The following is a 22,403-nucleotide window of genomic DNA, read 5'->3' on the forward strand; positions in this document are numbered from 1 at the left end:
TTACAAATTCTCTCTCTCCCATCCCACTTCCACCCCTTGAGAAATCAAGCAATATGATATCAGTCATACAAATGAAGTGATATAAAACACATTATGTTGCAAAAAACCACAAATACCAAGAAATATAAAGAAAGTTTTAAAAAATCGCTTTAATCCACACTCAGGGTTCAACAGATTTACTGGAAGTGGTTAACATGTTTTGTCATGAATCCTTTGAATTATCTTGAATCATTGTATTGACCACAATTGATCATTTTTACAATATTGCTATTACTGTGTACACTGGCTCTCTGCTCACTTTATTTTGCTTCAGATAGTATAAATCTTCCAAGGCTTTTCTGAAATTGTCCTGCTCATTCTTTCAATTTTGATAATATTCCATCACAATCATATATTGCCAACTTTTTCAGTCATTCCCCAATTGATGACCAGACCTTCTATTTCCAATTCTCTGCCACCACAAAAAGAGTGGCTATAAATATTTTTGTACAAGTAGGTATTCCCCCCTCCCTTTTTCAATATTTTTTGAGATATAGACCACATAGTGGTATTGTTGGGTCAAAAGGTATGCACAGTTTATAGCTTTGTGGACATAGTTCCAAATTTTTCTCCAGAACATTTGGATCAGTTCACAACTCCATGTACGATGCATTAATGTGTCTATTTTTCCATATTCCTTCTAGCATTCATAATTTTTCTTTTGTGTCATGTGAGCCAATCTGATAGGTGTGGGGTGATACTTCTTTGTTTTGATCTTCATTTCTCTAATCAAGAAAGCATTTTTAATGTAATTATTGATAGCTTTTGTTTCTTCTTTGGAAAATTGCCTTTTCATATTCTTTGACTATTTATCAATTGGGGAATTGTTCGTTTTTTTGCAGATGATCTAAAGAGTTATCTAAAAAGTTATCTAAAGAGACCTAGGATATCAAGACATGTTATCCAATGTTCTGAGTTACTCAAGGCATACTGATTCCACTATTCAGGAATATTCAAGAACCCTGAATGGTTTCTGTTAAGTGTATGCCCACTGTCCCCCACAGACACTGTGTACCTTGATGACAAAGTCTCATCCAGGTTTATGTGTAGACTCACATTTTGATTATGCGCTCTTGCCTTTTATTGAGTAAAAATGTTATGACTACTTTTGTGTTTGTTGCATTAGGTAAATGTTTTATATAAATGGCATCATGCTAATTGATTTTGTATAAATAAGAAGAAACCTGGTGGGGGCTTAGGTGTTACTATGGTGAGTAATAGAAATGTATTTCTACCACACCAGCAGTATCTAAGGACCCTGAGAGACAAGTGGAATTGTAATCATGTAGTTGTTGGGAATGAACAAATAAACAAACAACCTCAGACTTGCTAGTATGAAGGCAAGGAGGGATGAATGAGCCAACCCAGAGAGAAAGGGGTTTGTGAGTGTCATGCTGGATGCCACATCTGTGGGCCAGGCTGCTTGTGTAGATGGGCTAGTGTCAAGCCTGCATTATATTTTCATAATATAAACTTATAGATGCTTGTAAGCCTCAAATTCATTGATCATGCTTATCATACATCACTTCAAGAAAACTTATTTTTAATGCCTTATTTTCCTCCTCCTAATCACAGGTGCTTTTGTTTGCAAGATGGTGCCATTTGTTCAGTCTACTGCTATTGTTTCCGAGATTCTGACTATGACCTGCATTGCTGTGGAGAGGCATCAGGGAATCGTGCACCCTTTGAAAATGAAACGGCAGTACACAAACAAAAGAGCCTTCACAATGCTGGGTAAGTTCACAAGGACACAACGTTTTTATGCTTTTCCCATATTCCATTAAGTCAGAAGGCCTTGGGAAATGATATGGAATAGTTGTTAGACTACCCTGTCCTGGCACCACTCTAAGGTACCAGGTAAGCCCATGTACTCCTTAGCTTCCTTTCAGATGCAAAGAAGGAACTTCAGAAATCCTAATGTGTCATATAAATGTGAGTTAATTTGTACACCAATATTTTGGCCATAGCTCACAAATATTAGCTAGAATAGTAATTAATGATGATAATAATAATGATAAATAATAACTAGCAATTATATAGTGCCTTAAGGTTTACAAAGAAATTTACATCCACTATCTCACCTGAGGATTACAATGATCCTGGGAGAGAGGTACTGTTATTACAGATGAGGAAATTCAGTCTCAGAGAGGATAAATGACTTACCCAGGGTCTCACAGCTATCAAATGTCTGGGACAGTTTTCAAATACAGATATTCCTGGCTCCAAGTCCATAACTCTATATACTTTACCATGTAACTGCCTCAATTTCCTTCTTCCTTCCAATGATAGGATTAATATAGTCATAATGATCCTCCCAAAATTTCTCTTCTAAAATGTCATCACAATGGAAAGGCATTCATGGGTTCCCTAAAGCTGTGCAGGCAAAACCAAGCCTTCCCAAGCTGGCTTCACTTCAAACCCTCTAGCACTGGCACAACAATGTCTTTCACATCTGTTGGGCAGAGCATGACATTTTTGAACACTCCAACCCATGAAGACCAGTGTGTTCAGGGTTTAGGATTTGCCTCAGTGGAAATAGTGCCAACACAGAGCAGACCAAAGTTTTGAAGTTATAGCTTCTTGGCAACCCACATTACAATAATATTCTAACATTTAAAAAACACTTGATTCACAAAAATTCTGTGATTATCCATATTTTACGAATAGCAAAATCAAGACTCTGATGAAGACTGTGATTTCCTCTGACCCACATAGTTACTAAATCTTGGAGACATAGTATGAACTTAGGTCTTCTGACTTAAATCCAGTGGTCTTGCCCTGGAAAGAGCACTAGACATTGTTAGATGACCTGAATTCCAATCCCAGCTTGGCTACTCATCTGTATGACTTTGGCCAGGTCACTTGACCTCTCTGGAGCTCAGACTTCTCATCTGCAAAATGAAGTGAGTGGATCGTATGGACTTTAATATTAAAATCTGTCACACTATGTTCTATAACTGACCTGGGGTTTCGTATGTTGTAGGTACCAGGGCTAGAATTGGAATGTAGATATTCTGAATGAAATTCAGCACTCTCTCCATTATGCCACACTGTTGCTGGCATTCACTGCAGAAAGTCTATGTTAAAACCTGTTACCAGGAATGGTCAAAAAAGTTATTTTGTTAGATGCTGTGTGACAGGAATGTAGCATACTGAGTGAATACTTTTAGAGCTAATAAGACCTTGATTCAATTCCTCCATTTGACATATGCTGGCTCTGTAACCCAGAGAAATTCACTTAATCTCAGTATTGTAAGCAGCTCGTTAAGATTATAAGTTATAGCAAATGTGGTGACTTGCATTGGTAAAGGAAATTTCCTCACTTGGGAGTCCCCTTAGATAAATGAAATCACAAGTCTGTTCCCTATCTCTGCTATATTAGAATGACTAAATTCACTTAATTAAGGAACTGAGGTCATGATTTGACTAGGCCATGAAGGAAAAGATACAGGACAGAACAAATTCTAATGACATGTATGAGGGATGGGAAAAGGACTTTTGAAAAATGTTGGAGAGAAGGTAAAACCTAAGAGAGGAGGTCTGATTGAAGCTTTAGGGAGAAACTGAGAAGCTATTTGTTGGTACTTGGGATCAAGGCACCTCAGAATTGTACCAGGAAAGTTGATTCAAGACCAGCCACATTCATTCCCTATCTTTTGTTGGGTTCTTTCATGAACTTCAGCATTCCACAATTATTTCTCTTCTGCCTAGGAAGAATGATGGACAGGCAATAAATGAGAAACTTGAAAGGATGTTTTAAAGTCGAGCATGACAAAATAGGGAAGGTTCTTGGTTCAATAACATGAATTAAATTTTCTCAATAACTTTCCTTGAGAGTTATGCTTGTCTGCTCTCAGTAATGACAGGTTTCCCAATCAATTTTCCTAATACTCAGAGAAAGCAAATTTTCCTAACCCCCCATGTAAGAGGAGTGATTAAATTTTTAATTTTAGAATACGAAGCAAACAGCGTTGGACCATGGAATAAAAGCGTCTCCACAGATTTGTTAACTTTATGTTTGTTACAGAAATACCAAAACAGAGGGAGAAATCAATAGGGAAGACAATCCAGCAGACCTGCTGTATTTATTTTAATACTTGTTTTCTATCTATCCTCTGAAGAGTTCAAAGAGCTTCAGCTGTGAAGAATTAAAATCCCTCTTACATCATTAACCTCAGAAAACAGTAGAGAAAACAGATGTGAAAGGTACAAATATGGAGGGAATTTAGGAAATAATTATAACATATTATTAATTTCTTAACATATTACTAATAAACATGTTATTTATATAATATTTATATCAGCTTTGTTGATGATAAATCCTTCCACACTTGTGATTTATTCACCTGCTACAGATACATAGTGTGGCACAGGTTTAGGGTTGACCACTCCCCATATGTGGCCTCGATGGAGAAATTATCCCTTCCTTTGCCTGCTATTACTTCGTTGTCCTTATTTGCTCGATCATTCTAGGTTCGGAGGTGTTTCTACATTAATTAATGCAATTGTAACAACTTTCTCATTAAGTGTTAAACATCAGCTCTGAGGTCCTATCACCGTTTATTAAATCTTTCTTATTTAATAAGCTGGAGACTCTCTTTCCTGCCTTTCTTCCTTCTCTCATATATACATCTATTTGTCTTTTTACACGTATATTAATGTATATGTACATGAATATATGTCAACATGCAGATATGCATAATGTGCCTATGTATATGTCAATCTACTCACACATATGCATACGCACACCACACGGTGTTCCAAAAGTCTTAGTGAAGCTGTAAGCTATTGAAGATTAACAAAGACATACATTATTCTTTACAATATGAGACAGATCACAGTCACCTTTAGCCATCAACACAAATGCTGGCCTCAACTGTAGAAACAGCTCTACTATCCAGTCCTCTTAGGATACCAATAAAGTCTTTCTCAAGAACTATCTTCATGTTTTATCTTAACATAAGTGTTAAAACCCAGCTTGTCAGTAAACAAGTCCTTTTTTCCTCTGTCCTCTCCTCAGTCAGTTTTTCCTTCAGAACAGTTAAGAATCCCAGTCCCATCAGTGATTCCTTAAAGAATGACAGTTAAAACTCCTATTTCAAGATCCCATTGCCTCTTAAAGATAGAGAACAAGCCTCAGTGTGGGAGAGGCCATTGTAGCTTGGTGTTAATTTCTGTCCATGGTCAAGTAATTTCATTCCCTGAAAATCATATGGGGATATATCAAGTTCAAATAATGTTATATACAATGTGAATATAACAATGAAACATGTCATTTAATAGACTCCTTCAAATAAGGAGAAAGGAAATAGTAGCAATGACAACAATAATAAAGATCATAATGTGCATTGACAGCACTGCATGTACACATAAAAAGTACAAAGCAACATGCCATATAACTTAATGATGAATTAAGTCTAACAATGAGTAGCCATTTCTGTAACATCATTATTTAGTCAATTTATAGTATTAATAGTTCTATTTTTTGTGACATTGATTTTTTTTTCTGCATCTGCACCTAAATTGGTTGATGGAATAGGCAGGCGCACTATCCCTATTTCTAAACTGTGTTCTTTTTATCTTAAGAACTCTACAGATAAGCTTTTGGATATCAAAGGCATGACCTCTGGTGTCAGCCCTTCCCATCTTGTCTGAATTGTGTGTCCTTGGTCCTAGACAAAATTATACACTTTTATATATAGTGTCTTCTTTATTTGAAGAGATGCTTTATTATCTTTTTTCAGGAGCTTTCTGGGTATCTGGGAAGCAAGCTGAGCTTCAGTATTTTTCAGCTGCTGTTTCTATGTAGTAGTTTCTTATTAATCATGTTTTTGTGATTCTTTTGTATCTGGTTGATGGTCTGATTTCAGGGATGAACTGTCTCTTTGTGTCTAAAACATGAAAATACTGATTTTTTTTTAAATATGGAATTTCATTTCACTCCACTTTCCCATTTCTCCTTCAGCTAAAATGTCTTACATTTATTTTTTTTCATTTTCACATACAATGATTTTGTCTGTGAACACACTTTGTCATAAAATTGTAAAATCCTTTGACACTATAAAAGTGTCTTTAAATCTGTTACTATTTGCCTCTCTTTTCATACTTCTTTAGGCCAAAAATAAGAAGATACTCCAGAGCTAGGCAGTTTTGAGTTATCCCAAGTACCACTGGCAGTTCTTCACTCATGCTCTATCCTGACTCCCACTTCTAGTAACTTTTCAGAATTTGGAAGAGGCTGGTACAGATTAATATCAACTTGGTGTTCAGTTGGTTCAGCTGTGTCTGACTCTCCATGACCCCATTTGTAGTTTTCTTGGCAAAGATACTAGAATGGTTTGCCATTTTCTTCTCCAGCTTATTTTACATATGAGGAACAAACAGAATTAAATGACTTGTCCAGGGTCACACAACTAGTAAGTGTCTGAGACTGAATTTGAATTCATGAAGATGAGTTTTCCCAGCACTCCATGCATTGTGTTGTCTAGAGGCCCCTGTATATAAACTGGATGCCATCTAATCTTTGGGCTGTGTCTCCAGTCACTATGCCTATAGTCCAGTCTAATCTCAAGTTTCATTGCTCCCCTCTGTAGTTATCTCTTGTGTTAGCATGGACTACAGAGCTAGCAATCTTGTCCTCTTTATGCTGAATATTAACCTAAACAAAACAATTATATATTCCCTATGGCATCCCACCAATCCCCTGTCTTAATTTTTTTTAACAGGCTTGCCATGTGAATATCTCTTGCCGGGTATCTCTTGAACCATATGCCAGCCCAGAGACTGAAGCATTCCATTAATCTAATTATCTTTTCTGATACCTATTTAAATCCATGGTGATGTTTTTACCTTTATGGCCCAATTTTCTCACAATTATTCCCAGAAAAGACATGGTACTTTCCTGGAAAAATTGCCTAATATTGGTTTACAACGTCTCTGTGCAATGATTTATTTAATTTTGGCCTTCCCACATAAACATAACATCCTATCAGCTGAGAAGATCTAGCCCTTTCTTTACTCACAGATGAGCTCTCTCCTGCCACAGGAGACCTCTGTACCATTTTCTGGTAAGACAGTTTAAAGCTACATGATTGTGCCTACCCTTCGATTCATTATTCTCTTGAATAGAACTAAGTATGACTTCCGCATTCAAGGAGTCAAACTAAGACATCTTATGAACCACTTGATGAATGTAGATGGCATCAAGCTATTTTTAGCTCCACTGGGGAGAAAGGATGGAACAAATTAAATAAATTCCTCATCTTTTGAAAGCTTTCTCCAATATTATCTAAAAGTTATTCAGACTCAATGAGTATAACATCCCGAACATACACTGAGAAGGGTGGAGACTGAAATCTTCAAACTTCAATCTAGAGGTAACTTTGCACTGTTGAACGGAGACAAAATGTACAAATGCATTGACCTCCTCCAAGCAAAGCCTGGCAAGTGCACGATGTCAAATACAAAGTAGAGGCTGTATGCGTGAAGTGACTTGATAATGTTCTGAGACCAAAGCTAATGGGAAGAAGATACTTAGAGTGATCAACAACTATGTATCTCCAGTGTGAATGATACAAAGCAATGTAAATCCTTTGAATTATGAAATGAGCCATAAGCATTGAGAAAGAAACGCAGAGAATTTTAACCAATCATAGACCTTATTGACTAGTTAAAGACTAGATTAACACTTCCATGCCCAAAAGGAGAAAGAGAAATGACAGTCTCAGAGGAGATCATACAGGGGTTGTTATTGGTGGTGGTTTTCGTTCTTTCTTAGAAAGGGCCAATGACATCTTGAGGATGATGTCTTAACTTGCAAGGGAATTGGATTCAAGTGACTCAGAGCTGTGCAAAGTCGCCAGCCTCACTTTTTCCTCCAGAGTCATCAAAGTCTAGTGGCAAGACAAATGTGAAGATGACTGGCAATAGCCCAGAATGCAGTGGGTGACCTTGGCCTTTCTAAATTAGGTCTTGCCCAGATCTCAGTTTGTCTGAGGTAAGAGAGTTTAAAAAACAGGTACACAAATGCTTTTGGAATAAGCAGACGTTATTGCTTCACCAAGAAATAAAGAGAGATAATGGGTGTATGACATTGGATTTGTCAAATGTAGCCTCAAGGGGCTTCCCTCCAGATGTAATCTGTGAAATAACTGGCATCCAAAAGTAGAATCTAAAGACACTGCTTGGGAAACATCCATAGGAACGGAACTCAACCAATGCTATGTGGATAAAGGAGAATGAAAAGCATGGTTAAGTAACACACATTTCTTTGTGCAGTGAAGGGATTTGTGATGGTAATATGGGATCAAGGATGATGCTATCAGAAATTACAGTAGGGTTAGTCTAGAGCCCAGATGTAGTGACATGTAGATTACGCAAGGAAATGGTGGAGACTGCATAACATATCATAAATTGTAACAAAATTAGCATGCATGAAGTACCTACCATGATATAATCTGGTGATGTTATTTTTATGATTCATCTCCCTCTCCTTAAGTAGCCAAACAAGGGCAGGGAACCTGCAGCCTCAAGGCCACATGTGACCCTCTAGTTCTTCAGATGTAGCCCTTTGATGGAATCCAAACTTCATAGAACAAATCCTTTTATTAAGGGGGGCTGTTCTTTGAAGTTTGAATTTAATCAAAGGACTGCACTTGAAGACCTAGAGGGTCACATGTGGCCTCAAGGCTGCAGGTTTCTCACCCTGCATTAGGTTAATCTCATAGGATTAATAGAGGGAGCCTCCCTGTTCCCTGAGAGGACTCACCATGAAATTAGCTAGAAGTTCTGTGGCCACAGGGCAGCTAAGTGGTGTAATGGATAGTGTGCTGGGCCTAAAGTTAGGAAGACAGGAGTTCAAATCTGGACCTTACTAGCTGTGTGACCCTGGGCAAGTCACTTAACCTTGTTTGCCTCAGTTTTCTCATCTGTAAAATGAGCTGGAGAAGGAAATGGCAAAATATTCCAGCATTTTGCATAAGAAAACCCCAATTTGGATAATAAAGAGTCAGACATGGCTGAAATGATTCAACAAGAAAAGCTGTGGCCAGAGAGGGCCAGGCTGCTACATCCATCATTTGATTACTAGAGACTCTGCTTTGTCCTTCCTTCCCCTAATTCAACTGGTCAGTTCATTGACCATCATGATTCAGTTTTGCTAAGTAACACCAAGGATTCTGGGCCGACCTGACTCAGACTGGTCCAGTGGGTTCAGGTTCAGGATGGAAATGAAATGAGACATTTATGAGACATCTGTGATTTATTAGAAAGGGAGCTTTTCTCACAGCAGTACCTGTAGAATACTTGAAATTCGTATTGATCGATTAATGACAACACAAAAGAAGCATGTAGAGATAAAATGTGGAAAACAAAAGAATATCTGAAAACCTTGATAGCCTTAATCAGTCATTGAAAGCAAAGGCTGAAAGGTCAAGGCGATCTAAAATTTCATGAATAATAATGCATGACATATAATTTCATAGCTACAATTTCAGAAGAAAAATCCAATATATTGCTGATGATATTCAACACAAATAGTCTCAATTTCCTCAATAGTAGAATATAGAGTTATAGAATAGAGTAAGAAATGAAAGTTTTTCATAATACTTAATGATACATATTTCATGCAAATAGTTATATTTAGATTAAATTCGATAAAGCCAGTTCTCCCCCTCCCCCATGGTATGCATTTTGAATGTCTCATCAGATCTATATTATGCATGACATTCTCTTTAATATGAAGAAAGATATGGAAAATTTCTGGTACCCTATATAGTTACAAGGAGATCACATAACAAAATGAAAGTTGGGTCATATATTCAACAGAAAGCTTGCATGCTATTAACATAATGAAAGGCAGAATAGTTATGTCAAGGGAGATAATTGAAATGCTAGTTTCTTTGCACAACTAGAGTAAGATTCATAGTGATTGGCTCAAATGCTTCATGGTGGCTCATGGTGTTTCTGGGGATGAATTTGAAGTTGTAGTCAGTGGGGAACACTCATAAGGGTCATCTCAGAGAACTCATTCAGAAACTTTAAGGTTATATGACTACTGAAAGTCTTGTTCTTTGAAATAGTGAAGCAGTCCCATATTGGTCATTGAGTGAGTGACTCACCAAAGAGGGGAAGGGGTTGTGGAAGCAACTTTGTGAGTTGGGAAGGGAAGAGAGGAGGAAAGGGAATAAACATTTATATAATACCAGGCCCTGTTTACAAATATAACTTCATTTTATCCTTGCCACAACCCTACATGAGATAGGTGCCATTATTGCCACTATTTTAAAGTAGAGAAAAGAAAGACAAAAAGCTTACTCAGGGACCCAAAGCTAGTAAGTGTCTGATGCTGGATTTGAACTCAGTTCTTGCTCACTCCAGGGCCAATCCATTGCAACTGTACCACTAGCTGCCTCTGTGAGGCTGGATATCCTAAGCACCTTGATCCTAAGATCTTCAAAAATGAAAAAGATGTAGATGCAAGATAAGGTATATGTGCCTTTTGTCCTATCTGGTATTGGAGCTTTTCTAAAGATAAACTTTAATCCAATATTCTAATTCAGCTACCAAAAGCCAGTATCTAGTTGGTTTGTGTCACAGTCTACAAATCACCGACTATAAAAGAATAAAGGATAGCGAATTATACTTAGTGTCTATTACAGGTAGGTGGAACAGCAAATACACTAAAGAGCTTGGAGTTAGGAAGACTTGAGTTCAAATCTTGTTTCAGGCACTAGCTGTGTAACCTTGGGCAAGTAATTTAACTTCTAGCTTCAGTTTCCTCATCTGTAAAGTGGAAATACTCTACTTAAAGTTGTTGTCATGAGGCCTGAATGAGATAATATAGAGTTTTGATAGCCTTTAATTACTACATAAATGTTAGCTGAGATGATGATGATGGTGATAATGATGTATTTTATATATGCCCATATATGTACACGGTGTCTTCCCCATTAGAAGGCAAAGCTTTTTTTGGGAAATGTGTTTTTTGCTTCTTTATTCCAAAGGGAGCATAGTTTTAAAGAAATTTTAGGTTTTAGAATGTTTTAAATGTTTATGTGTATAATACATATATATATATATGTTATAAATGTTTTAAAGAAAAAGATTAATATTGTACTTTGTGCTTTAGGCATATCCAAGCCAATTTTTATTGATTATTTGTTATTCAAATACATTAGAATAGTACATTATTGTTCTGAATCAAATATTTTTAGCCCAGAGAAAGAATTATTTAAACTGATGTAGTCCCCTACCCCATGTCTTCTGACATTTCTCTAATGCCAGAAAATTTTATGTAACATTTATAAAAGTCTTGAACAAAGAAAAGGTGGGAATATGACAAAATACGATTTGGGGTGAACATTCTTCTCCATTGAATAGAATATTAATCATCTGATCTTTTCCCAAAAATGACCTTAAAAATATCTGAGCATTCAAGAACTAAACTGTACTGCTACCGGACAAATTTGCAGACAGAACTGTTACCTGCAATCACCTGGACATAAAATTGATTTATTTAAAATGAACATAATTACATTGAAATCTTTTGTTTTTATGCCATCTACAATTACCAATGTAGCTATCTACCCATCTCCAGCCAAAGAAACATCCTTTATAACAAAGAATAAAGAAGAGGGGAAAAATAAACAGTTCAGTCAAATTAACCAACACATCTGTGGTCTGATATTATATTCAACATTTCCCATCTCTTCAGCTCTCTTGACCTCAGTTTCCTTATCTGTAAAATGGGGATTTGGACTAAGGAATCTCTAAGGTTCCTTCCCCTATAGCTCTATGATACTATGGTCTTGATCTCTTCTCAGTCCATGGCTTTTTGGCCAGAATTCTATAGAGTACCTTAATAATAATAATAATAATAATTTATTGGAATGATGGTTGATATGATACATGGCATTGGCTCTCTCTTTTCTTGCCACATGATAGGTCTAAATAAATCCCCTGTTATAAACTAAGTAGAGAGGTTCCATGTGAATGCACAGTGATCTTGGAACCAAAGGGCCTGGGTTCAAGTTTGAGTGTCTTGACACTTAGTAGTTTTGTGACTTTGGAAAAATCACTTACCTCTCTGCCCTGTTTTCTCATCTATCCAATAGGTATAACAATGGGTGCACTACTTACCTCACAGGTTTGTGGTGAATTCCTAGTAGAAAGTAAGCTTCTTGAGGACAGGGATGACTTGTTTTTACTTTATACCATCACATCCAGGCATCAGTATCTGGGGCATAGTAGGTACCTTCAAAATTGTTAAACTGAAAGTTCTTAAATCGCTCTATAAATGTGAGTGGGTTCAAATCCCAACTCTGCTATTTATTTTCCATGTAGACTTTGACCAGCTCCCCTGTGTACTTTAGTTTCTGCATATGTGAATCAGATTGAATCCGAGAATCTTGAAAACACCTTTCAGCTGTCAATCCTGTGATCCCACTATGAATAAATTTACAGGGAGTGGGTGATGTTGAAGGAAAACACCAGCTTCTAAAAGCTGGGTATGTTCATTGCTGAAATGGAGAGAAAGCATATGTATCGTGGAATGATATGAAAGCACTTTGAATTTTTAAGGCAATGGTAGTAAAGGATGGAGTGATGTCTGCAAAGGGTCAGGATGCTCCCTGGGTTTTAGAGCTCACAGCCTTGAGAGGTTTGGATTTTGAAGTCCAAAGCAAGTCGTGACTGTAAATATCTAATTTCATGGCTCATCTTTGAATATAGTTATTAAGTAACTGATATATGCGATTCGACAAATATAGAAATATGCAAATGCTAGCTGTCATTATTGTTGTTATTAGCTTCTGTGGTTGTTACTGACTCCATGGTTTTTCAGGCATTGTTTGGCTGGTTGCCGTGATCGTTGGATCTCCCATGTGGCACGTGCAGCAACTGGAGGTACATAGTCATATTGCCAGTTTGCTCCCCTGCCCCACTTGCTGTGAAACTCTTCCCTCTCTTTTGTAACCCTGCTCCTACCCATATATTCCTTGGGAATCTGCCAGGAAGCTCAGGTAGGAAGGAATCATTTTGTAAATGGGGTCATCTAGCGTTTCAACCAAGCTGTGCTCTGTTATTACTTTGGGTGGGAAATGATCACTTGAAAAATAGATGCTAAGGCCCCTATTTCCCCAAATCTTTTCCCCCTGAGAATACCTTTCCTTATTCCCTGTTCCTTCCCCAATCTTCATAGTAGAAACAGTTTCCATTTAAGTAGTAGGACTTATGCTCATTTATTATTGTGATGGTCTCAAGATCACTCTCCTGAGTTGTTTAAATTTCACAACTTAAAAAAAATTCTAATTGATTTTCATATTCAAGCTGGTTTTTTAAAAAAAAGATTTCCTCTAAGACCTTGGATTCTCTCCTCCATAGCTTCATAGCCACAGTAATAACAGCTTCTGTGTCAATGCATTTTAAGTTTTATAGAGCATTTTATGCACAGTGACCCCGTAATAGTCCAAAGATTAACTCCATTTTAAGGTCATAGAGTTTGATAGCTAAAGGACCTCCAACAGAGAATGTGAAAGACTGCTGTTCTCACTTTCTCTTTTCTCTGGGTGAAGCCCATCCCAGAGAGCAGAGCCGTCAGGAGAGAACTGCCCCCTCTTTCTAGTCTGTTGAATCACATGCCTTAGCTGCTCTGAGGGTTAAAGGCAAATTCTATCTCCTACATTCCAGATGAAAGGTAGCAGGGCTGGAGGTGTTGCACTCACTTCTGCCCCATTTCTCTCCAAGGAATAATTTTATTTTTTCATGAATGGGCCTTGCCCTAGTCACAATTGAAAGCTTTCTGCTTCATCCAGTCACCTAACTCATTTTGTGAAATTTGGCCATTAGGGATGAATTTAAGAATTCCTACCTTGTTAATAGCAGAAAACCACCTACTCGCCTGAGTCACTTAACTGGTTTTGGGGACCACTTTACTGAGACCTGTGCTTTGCCTGGAGCTGGATAAGAAGGTGGGAGCTTTTCTGCACCACCCCTGCCTTCTCTACCCCCACAACCTTCCAGTCAGCTAGAAAGTAACTTGGTGATAGTTGAAATGAGGGACTAGCTAAGGATAGCTGAGGGGGTAGGTGCCTATGGAGAGGGATAGCCTCAAGGTATGCCATCAGATCTAGAGTTAGAAGGGGCCCCAGAAATCTTCTATTTCAATAACCCTCAAAGAGGAAGCCCCCAGTTTTGCTGGATGTGTTATGTCACTCCTCCCTGTACCCCCAAACTTCCCCATTCCCGGTCCCTCACCCCAGCTGGCTTCTTCCTCTTCCTGGCTTGTTGTCGGCAAAGTCACGGTGCAGTTCTCTTCATGGGGGCACGGTGCTGCCTCTTCCACTGTGATCCTGGGCAAGCAAAGACAGAAGTGGGAAGGGGGAAAGAAAGCCTGGGGATTGCCAAAGTCTGGATAATGAGACTAGAGAACTGAATTACACTGCTTTTTAAACCAACTTAAACTGCCAAAGAATGCTGCAAAAGGGTGATGATCACTGATCCAACACCTGCATTTGCAGAGGAGGAAACTGAGGCCAATAAAAAGCATAATGAAAGAGCATTTTGGTTGTGCTAACTGTGACAACACATCACCCATCCCAGGGAGGTGCCTCACTATCTTGGCCCAGGTTACTGGTGCATTTACTCATAGGATCCTGACATTTCTAACCTTGCAACCATTACAAACCTGAAGGAGCTTGGATATCCCCTGGGGATGCAAGGTCTAGCCATGTTCCTTGAAATGTCCTGATCTGGCACAGGGAGCAAAGAAGGCTATCCTAAGCTTGGGAACACAAAATACTTTTCTACTTGGGTAAGCACCGTGTTACACCATCCACCGATTTTATCTCCTCTCGGGGTTCAAAATCAGACCTGTGACTCTAAGAGATTTAAAAGTTACACAGACAAGATGTGTCTTAAAAGAAAAGAAAAAACTGAGAAGCAGCATGGTATGATTGTGAGCCATACTCATAGGGGGTGGGGAACCTGCGACTTTGAGGTCTTATGTGACTTTCTAGGTCTTCAAGTATGGCCTTTTGACTGAATCCAACATTCATAGAGCAAGAATCTGTGTCCTTGAGGCCAAGTGGGGCCCTCTAGGTCCTCCAGTGAAGCCCTTTGACTGAGGACCTAGTGGGTCCCATGGGGCCTCAAGGCTACAGGTTCCCCACCCCTGGTTCAGAGAGTGAAGTGTTTGGAGTGAGGGGATCAGAGTCAAATCATGGTTCTGTCTCAGTAGCTGCATATGGAAATCTTGGATAATCACTTTCCGTGTCTGTAAAATGAATATTTTGAACTCAATGATCTATACAATCCCTTCCAACTTTGAACCTATAACCCTGTCAGCCCATAATTGGTGGTGATGGGGAAGTACCTTATTGGAAAAATATCATTCTTCAGTCACTTTGATCATTGGAAGAAAAATTTATCAGTGCTTTAAAATTATTAAATTGTAGAAGATAAAAGCAATTTTATATGGTATATCAAAACAGAGGAGTGGGCCAGTCTGTTCTCTGGAGGCTGATTCCCTTTTTTATTCTATAGATTAAATATGATTTCCTATATGAAAAAGAACACATTTGCTGCCTGGAAGAATGGAGGAGTCCTGTCCACCAGAAGATATACACTACATTTATCCTCATCATCCTCTTCCTGCTGCCTCTTGTGGTGATGCTCGTCCTGTACAGTAAAATTGGCTTTGAGCTCTGGATTAAGAGAAGAGTTGGAGACTCTTCGGTTCTCAAAGCTATTCACGGAAATGAAATGTCGAAGATAACCAGGTTGGTGTGTAGACAGATTTACTCCTACTTAAAAGGTGTTCATGTACATGGTATAACAATGAAAATAAACATTGATGTAGCTCTTTGCACACATTATCTTATGAGAATCTACTTAATGAATCTGTGAAGTAATGTTATCCCCCCCACTTTACAGTTGTAGAAACTGAGGCTCAGAAAACTTAAGTGTCCAGGATCAGAGCTCAAAAGTATCGGAGGCAAGATCTGAGCCTGTCTTTCCTGACTCAATACGGCACAGTATCTTCTGTTTCCAACTGCCTCTCATATGAATTCAATCGAATTGAACTGTTGTTAATTGAACGTTTTTTCAACTGCATGTTGCTAAGACCAATCCCAGACCTCAATCCTCGGGATCTAGGGACCCAAAATGAGTATGTGGCACATTTGTCACTGTGCCGTGAATCCTCCTTCTTTAGGCACTCAGCTCTCTGTAGCCACTCCTCCAAATGAAGACCATTCACTCCCACTTCCTTTAATGGACCCCTCTGCTGGTCCAGCTCACCCTCTGCCTCCCAACCCTCCATATCAGCTCCCACTCAGTAACCCTCATTTTCCAGGCAGTTCTCAGTTTCCCGAGATTCCTTGAGTGGCCGCTGGATGAGGTTATTCACGTTTCCTGAGGGCGCTCCCTAAACCATCCAGGTGAAAGGGAATAGGGTGGGACACATCTTCCCCAGGACTGCTGTCCATCTGTAGCCATGGCACAAGTGTATGGATACATACATGCATATATACATGCATGTCCCTGGAGTGGGTTCCAATGCATTCCTGAATATCTACAAGTATGTGCACATGTGTGTATTGTAAAATGTACTTATATGTATCATTATCTGTATACAACCCACATACATATGTGTATGTGAATATATATGTATGTATCCCCTCTACCCACACATACACACTTAAACATGTACACATTTGTACACACACCATACCTATCTATGTTCGAGGGTGTACTGGAGCCAGTTCAAACTGGTTTTTAAGATCCAATTGTCAAATTTTTACTGTGAATATATATATACGCCATAATCAGGGCTTGATTTTTATTGTTTTAGTTATTGTGGATTGTCTAGATTTAAGGAAGTGATGGAGAAAATGTTAACAATGCAGATCAAACTTGAAAGTCTGTCTTACAAACTTATTTTGGAGTGGGGGGAGGATACCCCGTGTATACATACACGGGTGTACATATACACACAGTTATATGCATACCCACAGATCTATATTTATCACAGTGCAGTTTCTCCTTTCAGCACTAAAACTTTTGGGACACCTGCGCACACAAATATACACATAGCTATGGATATACATATACATGTGTGTAATCTTATAAAATCTGCATTTTGTTTATAGTGCTGTAGTGATTGTCAGAAGCTTCATTATTTCTTGAGATGCACCTATAGCAAACCTTAGTGGCCTATGTGCTAAAATAAACATTTTCTTTCCACTTTGGATTCCATGCATGTCTATTTCTCTTTTGTTGTTCAGTCATTTTTCAGTTGTTTCTGACTCTTCCTGATCCCATTTGGGGTTTTCTTGGCAAAGATACTAGAGACTAGAATGGTTTGCCATTTCCTTCTCCAGATGAGGAAACTGAGGCAAGCAGGGTTAAGTGACTTGCCCAGGGTCACATAGCTAATAATTATAGCAATCCAAAAGTGGAATGGGGTACCTTAGAAAGTAATGGGTTTCCCCTCGCTTCAGGTGTCCGCAGGGTTGCTGGAGACATCATTGAAACATAAATTCAACTGGATGACCTTGGAAATTCTTTCCAGCCCTGAGATTCTGGGATTGTAGGATTACCCTTTTTAAAATGTTGCTTTATATTACTCATATGTTATGTTTTAAGTATTTTCAGGTATTTCATTATCAGAAAAAATGATTCCTTTTAAAAAGTGAAACTAAAAGAAATAGAGCTCAGAGAATTTAATTTTTTCTTTTTCTTTTTTTAGGAAAACATAAATATATTCCCTGAATAGTTGACAGAAGATTCATTAACTATTTTATGATTAATTATAATTAATAATAAAACAAATGGCATATATTGAATTGCTTTTCACTTGAAAAGTGTTTTGTGTTTAGTAGTGCCACGATTTGAACCCAATTCCTCTGACTCCAAACCATGTGCCCTTTCTACTACACATATAAAGCACTTTTCAATATATATGCCAGTTATTATTATCATTGCTGTTGTTATTTATATCCTTCACTGTCAGCTATCCTGGGGGCACATTCATGGTTTCATGCCCCCATGAGGTAGCACAGTGGGTGGAGTGCTAGACTTGGATTCAGAAAGATCTTAGTTCAAATCCTGCCTCAGACACTTAATGGTTGTGTGACCCTGGATGTGTCATTTAACCTCTGCCTTGTTTTTCTCATCTGTAAAATCAGGCTGATTTTGACTGCTGCCTCCCAGGGTTACTCATGAAGCACCATACAAACCCTAAAGTGCTAAATTGTCTTTGTTATTAGTCACTACCTGTGGAGCCTTGGGGAATGTAGTTAATCTCTTGAAGCCTCGACTTGCTTATCTCTAATGAGAAGGGCTTGGCTTAGATTGGTTGGATTTAGATGATTTCTAAAGCTCCTTCTGACTCTATTATAGCACATTTACAAAGCATTTTAAAGTCTATAAAGCACATTATATTCATTATGTCATGTGATCTTCACAACACTCTGAAGATGGATACTCTTCCTATCCCCATTTTGTATGTGGGAAAACGAAGACTGAGAGAATGAAATGACATGCCCAAGGTCACACAGGTAGGAATTGTCTGAGGTAGGATTTGAACCTCGTCTTCCATATTCCAAGTCCAGCATGCCATGATGCCTCACGCGTGGAATGGAATTATTGACTATGACCAATGCTGACTCTTCTGGTGATGTCTGGCTCTTCCACTGATGTATTGGAGAAGCGATGGGTGAGGATACCAGGCTCGGAGGGCTAGCTAGCAGACAAATGTACTCATGAGCAGAAGAACCAGGCTAATAATGTTAATAAGAAATGTAACCTTCATGGATTCCCAGTCATTCTGGAGCTGGCTGCTTTTTTTCCTCTCAGGAAGAAGAAGCGTGCTGTCATCACGATGGTGATGGTCGTCTCCCTCTTCACTATATGCTGGGCTCCTTTCCATGTAACTCACATGATGATGGAATACAGTAAGTGCTTGTCATTCCTAGTCTCAGGATGTGCCTTTCCTTTGCTTCTGATAATGAGTATACTTCTAATAATATATAATTGCATGATATTATATAAAAATAATATGAAATGACTGAAGACATGGTTCTGTCACTGAGGGGAGAAAGTAATTACTATTTGACACTAATCCTTCCCCTTTCTTTCAGAAATACTAGACTGTTGGGACAAGGGACTAGGATTGAAATTAGGCTGCATTTCTGCAGGCAGGGCTTGAATCATTACAGATACTATGGAAGATCCAAACCCTCTTTAGCCTTGCAAGTTTAACACACATCCCCAAAAGTCAGTCTTTCCATTCTCATTTAGAAAATGTGCACATGGTGAGGCTTAAGAGATGAAAATGATCTCAATTTAAGTCCTGGTTTTAATTTGGTTGATGTTCCAATACCCTGGATTTCAGTCAGAGACTTCTGTGTTTTCTTTTCTTTTCTTACCTTAGACCTTAGTTTTCTACGTTGTGTTTTTGCCCTTACAACCTAACATGCTATTCATAAGCTAGTGAATGTCAAAAAAAGCACCAAGCAAAAACCCACAGTTTAGAGTCTGGAGCTTGCAGATTGACCTAATTGGAATTGATTATAGACCTAACTTAGGGAAAATATGGTTGTGTAACCCTGTTGGCCAAGGATCTCACATGACACAAAGGGTATGGGGTGAATTTGAGAGACTTCTCCTTTCTCTGGTTTATTGTCCTCTCAGGCCATCAGGATATCTCAAATCTGCCACCACCCACATCCTTTTTGTAATTTGGTGGCTCAACAAGGCTCAAAGAATGGTCTGGTTTCTTTCTCGGTCACATAGGTTCCCAAAGTTGGCAATATTGCCCCTGAGGGGTGCTGGAATGATCCAGAGGGGCGTAGTAGTAGCCTCAGGTGCAACTTGGAGACATTAAATAAAAATAAGGGGGGTGGTGGAAGCATTATGAATAGAAGAGAAGAAAATTTTGAAAAAAGAATTTTACATGTTTCATCTGTTGTATAACAGAGTTAAAGTTGTAGTGATTACATTACTTTCCAAATAAATACACAAAATGCAAGTTAAAACTGATTAGTGGTCCACTCTGCTGATAGGTCTTAAGAAGAAAGTGTTGGTAGCTAAGTGTGTCTTTCCTGCATTTCTGGGAAGCCTAGCATATATCATCAGGAATATGTGTGTGTAATGACTTGTTTATAATACGATACTATATGTTACGTAACATAATATTGCATCATCAAAATTTTGATGCAGGGAAAAACATGCATCAAATAATAATTTATTGTAAATAATTTATTTACAATAAATTATGAAATTTAAGATGTATCATTTCAAAAAATATATTTTCTAAATGATGCAAATTTTTAAAAAAATCATTGAAGTGGTAAAGAAAGTCGATTTTCAGGGGGGCACAGAGTAATTTCTCTTTGACAGGGGGCAGCAGGTCAAATAAGTTTGTATAAGTAAGAAAAGCAAATGAGGTTCCACAGACCTGCTGAAGCTCTCATGATTACCCATAATTAGTGTCTCACTCACTTTCCAGCTCCTTTGGACAGTTAGACAATATAGCTTTACCTGTCATAGATGGAGGGAGGTGGGCAAGCACTCCTTATTCCCATTTCCCATTGTGGTTGTGCTGCTAATCAGGGTACTCAGTAGTGATCAGTAGTACCTCTCTCCAGGAGATTGTTGGCCTTCTTTTGGCATTTCCAGCTCGTGGTAATCCCAGAGAGTAGTCCTAGAACCATAGTAAGATATATTCCAAAATTGCCTTCTCTTGGCAGAGATACTTGGCCTTCTGAATCCATCCCATTCTTAATTCTGTGACTTACAAGGATCCCTAGAGACCTTCTGAATCATACCTTCATAGAATCCTTCTCAATAGATGGAACAACTTGGCCCCTACAGATCTTCTAAATTGTAGCCCTGTTGCCAGTATCAGGTTGGGTCAGGTTGACAATTCAGTGCTCTTTTTTCCTCCAGTATCAGAACAGTGTGTCTCCTACCTGTCTTAGTCATTCCCATCAGTCTAGAGCAGGGGTTCTTAACTATTTTGTGTCATGAACTCCTTTGACAACCTGGTGAAGCCTATGGGACCTTTCTCAGAATATTTTTAAAAATTTACAAATGAAGGTGATGCTAAATTTTAGTTAGAAGTTAGTGAAAATTAAGATGTAATTTTTTTGCTCTCCAAGTTCATGGACCCCCTAAAATCTGTCCACAAACCACTCATGGACCTCGGATTCAGACCCAGTCTAGGGGGTGGAGCCAAGATAGTGGAGTAAAAGCAAGAACTTGCTTAAGCGTGAGCCCCAACCACCTCCAATGCCTGTAAAAATGACTTAAACAAATTTTAGAGCCACAGAACCAACAAAATGACAGAGTGTAATACACCTCCAGCTGGTCAGCCTGGCAGGCCGAAAGGAGGGCTCTATCGCATTGGGCTGGGGGCAGAGCACAATCCAACATGGGCTGCACCAGCACAGACTTGTGGCACAGACTGGCTGAAACAGACTTCAGGGGATTGAATCACTGGCAGGTGTGGTGGTTTCCAGACTTCTCAACCCATAAACACCAAAGAGAAAGTGAAAGGTTTTTGGACCTGAGTGAGAGAAGAGCCCATTCAGGGTCCTGCCCCCGAGGGTGGTGGAAGCAGCAGTGGCTGCAGCAGCAGGGCAGCTACTTCTGGACCTCCAGGACCACAGATGGTGGGGGGGGGGGAGAACAAACAGTTGGTAAGAGAGAAATTGCAGGAATCTCTTTGCTGGTGCTGAGGCAGCATTCTCTTGCTTTGCTCTGCTTGGATCTGGGTCATAGTCTTGGGTAGTGGCCCTGGGGTGAGGAAGAGAGCTGGTGTGGCAGAGCTTATGGTGGCTGTGGAGGGTCCTCCTCACAGTTCTGAGGCAGGTGCCTAGAAGTAGCTCTGAAAACAGCTGCACAAAACCCCCAAAATTCAGGACACATCATTCTCCACTCTGGAAGCAAAGTTCTACCTTGATAAAGAGGTCAAAAGTCAAGTAATTGACAAGCAAAATGAACTAACAGAGGAAGAGAAATCAGACTATAGAATCATTTTTTTGTGACAGAGAAGATCAAAACTTAGAACCAGAAGAAGACAACAAAGTCAAAACTCCTGCATCAAAAGCCTCCAAGAAAGATATGAATTGGTCACATGCCATGGAGGAGCTCAAGAAGAATCTTCAAAATCAAGTAAAAGAGGTAGAGGAAAAATTGGGAAGAGAAATGAGAGAGATGCAAGAAAATCATGAAAGGTGAGTCAATAGCCTGCTAAAGGAGACCCGAAAAATACTGAAGAAAGTAACACCTTAAAAAATAGACCAACTCAAATGGCAAAAGAGGTCCAAAAAGCCAATGGGAAGAATGCCTTAAAAAGCAGA

At 38.8% G+C, this 22,403-nt stretch overlaps 1 protein-coding gene across 1 annotated transcript in view; it reads left to right on the forward strand.

Annotated features, from left to right (window-relative positions):
* The window catches only part of QRFPR (pyroglutamylated RFamide peptide receptor), a 90,992-nt gene that overhangs the window by 63,583 nt on the left and 5,006 nt on the right, over positions 1 to 22,403 (forward strand). The window contains exons 2-5 of the mRNA XM_069104840.1: positions 1,615 to 1,773; positions 12,881 to 12,942; positions 15,580 to 15,815; positions 18,895 to 18,992. Coding sequence (XP_068960941.1) covers positions 1,615 to 1,773; positions 12,881 to 12,942; positions 15,580 to 15,815; positions 18,895 to 18,992 — 555 coding nt within the window. The remainder of the gene's footprint in view (positions 1 to 1,614; positions 1,774 to 12,880; positions 12,943 to 15,579; positions 15,816 to 18,894; positions 18,993 to 22,403) is intronic.

The sequence above is a fragment of the Petaurus breviceps genome, unplaced genomic scaffold (assembly GCF_028583685.1).
Source record: "Petaurus breviceps papuanus isolate PSGF00001 unplaced genomic scaffold, PetGlider_PUasm1.0 689, whole genome shotgun sequence".
NCBI classification, from domain to species: domain Eukaryota; kingdom Metazoa; phylum Chordata; class Mammalia; order Diprotodontia; family Petauridae; genus Petaurus; species Petaurus breviceps.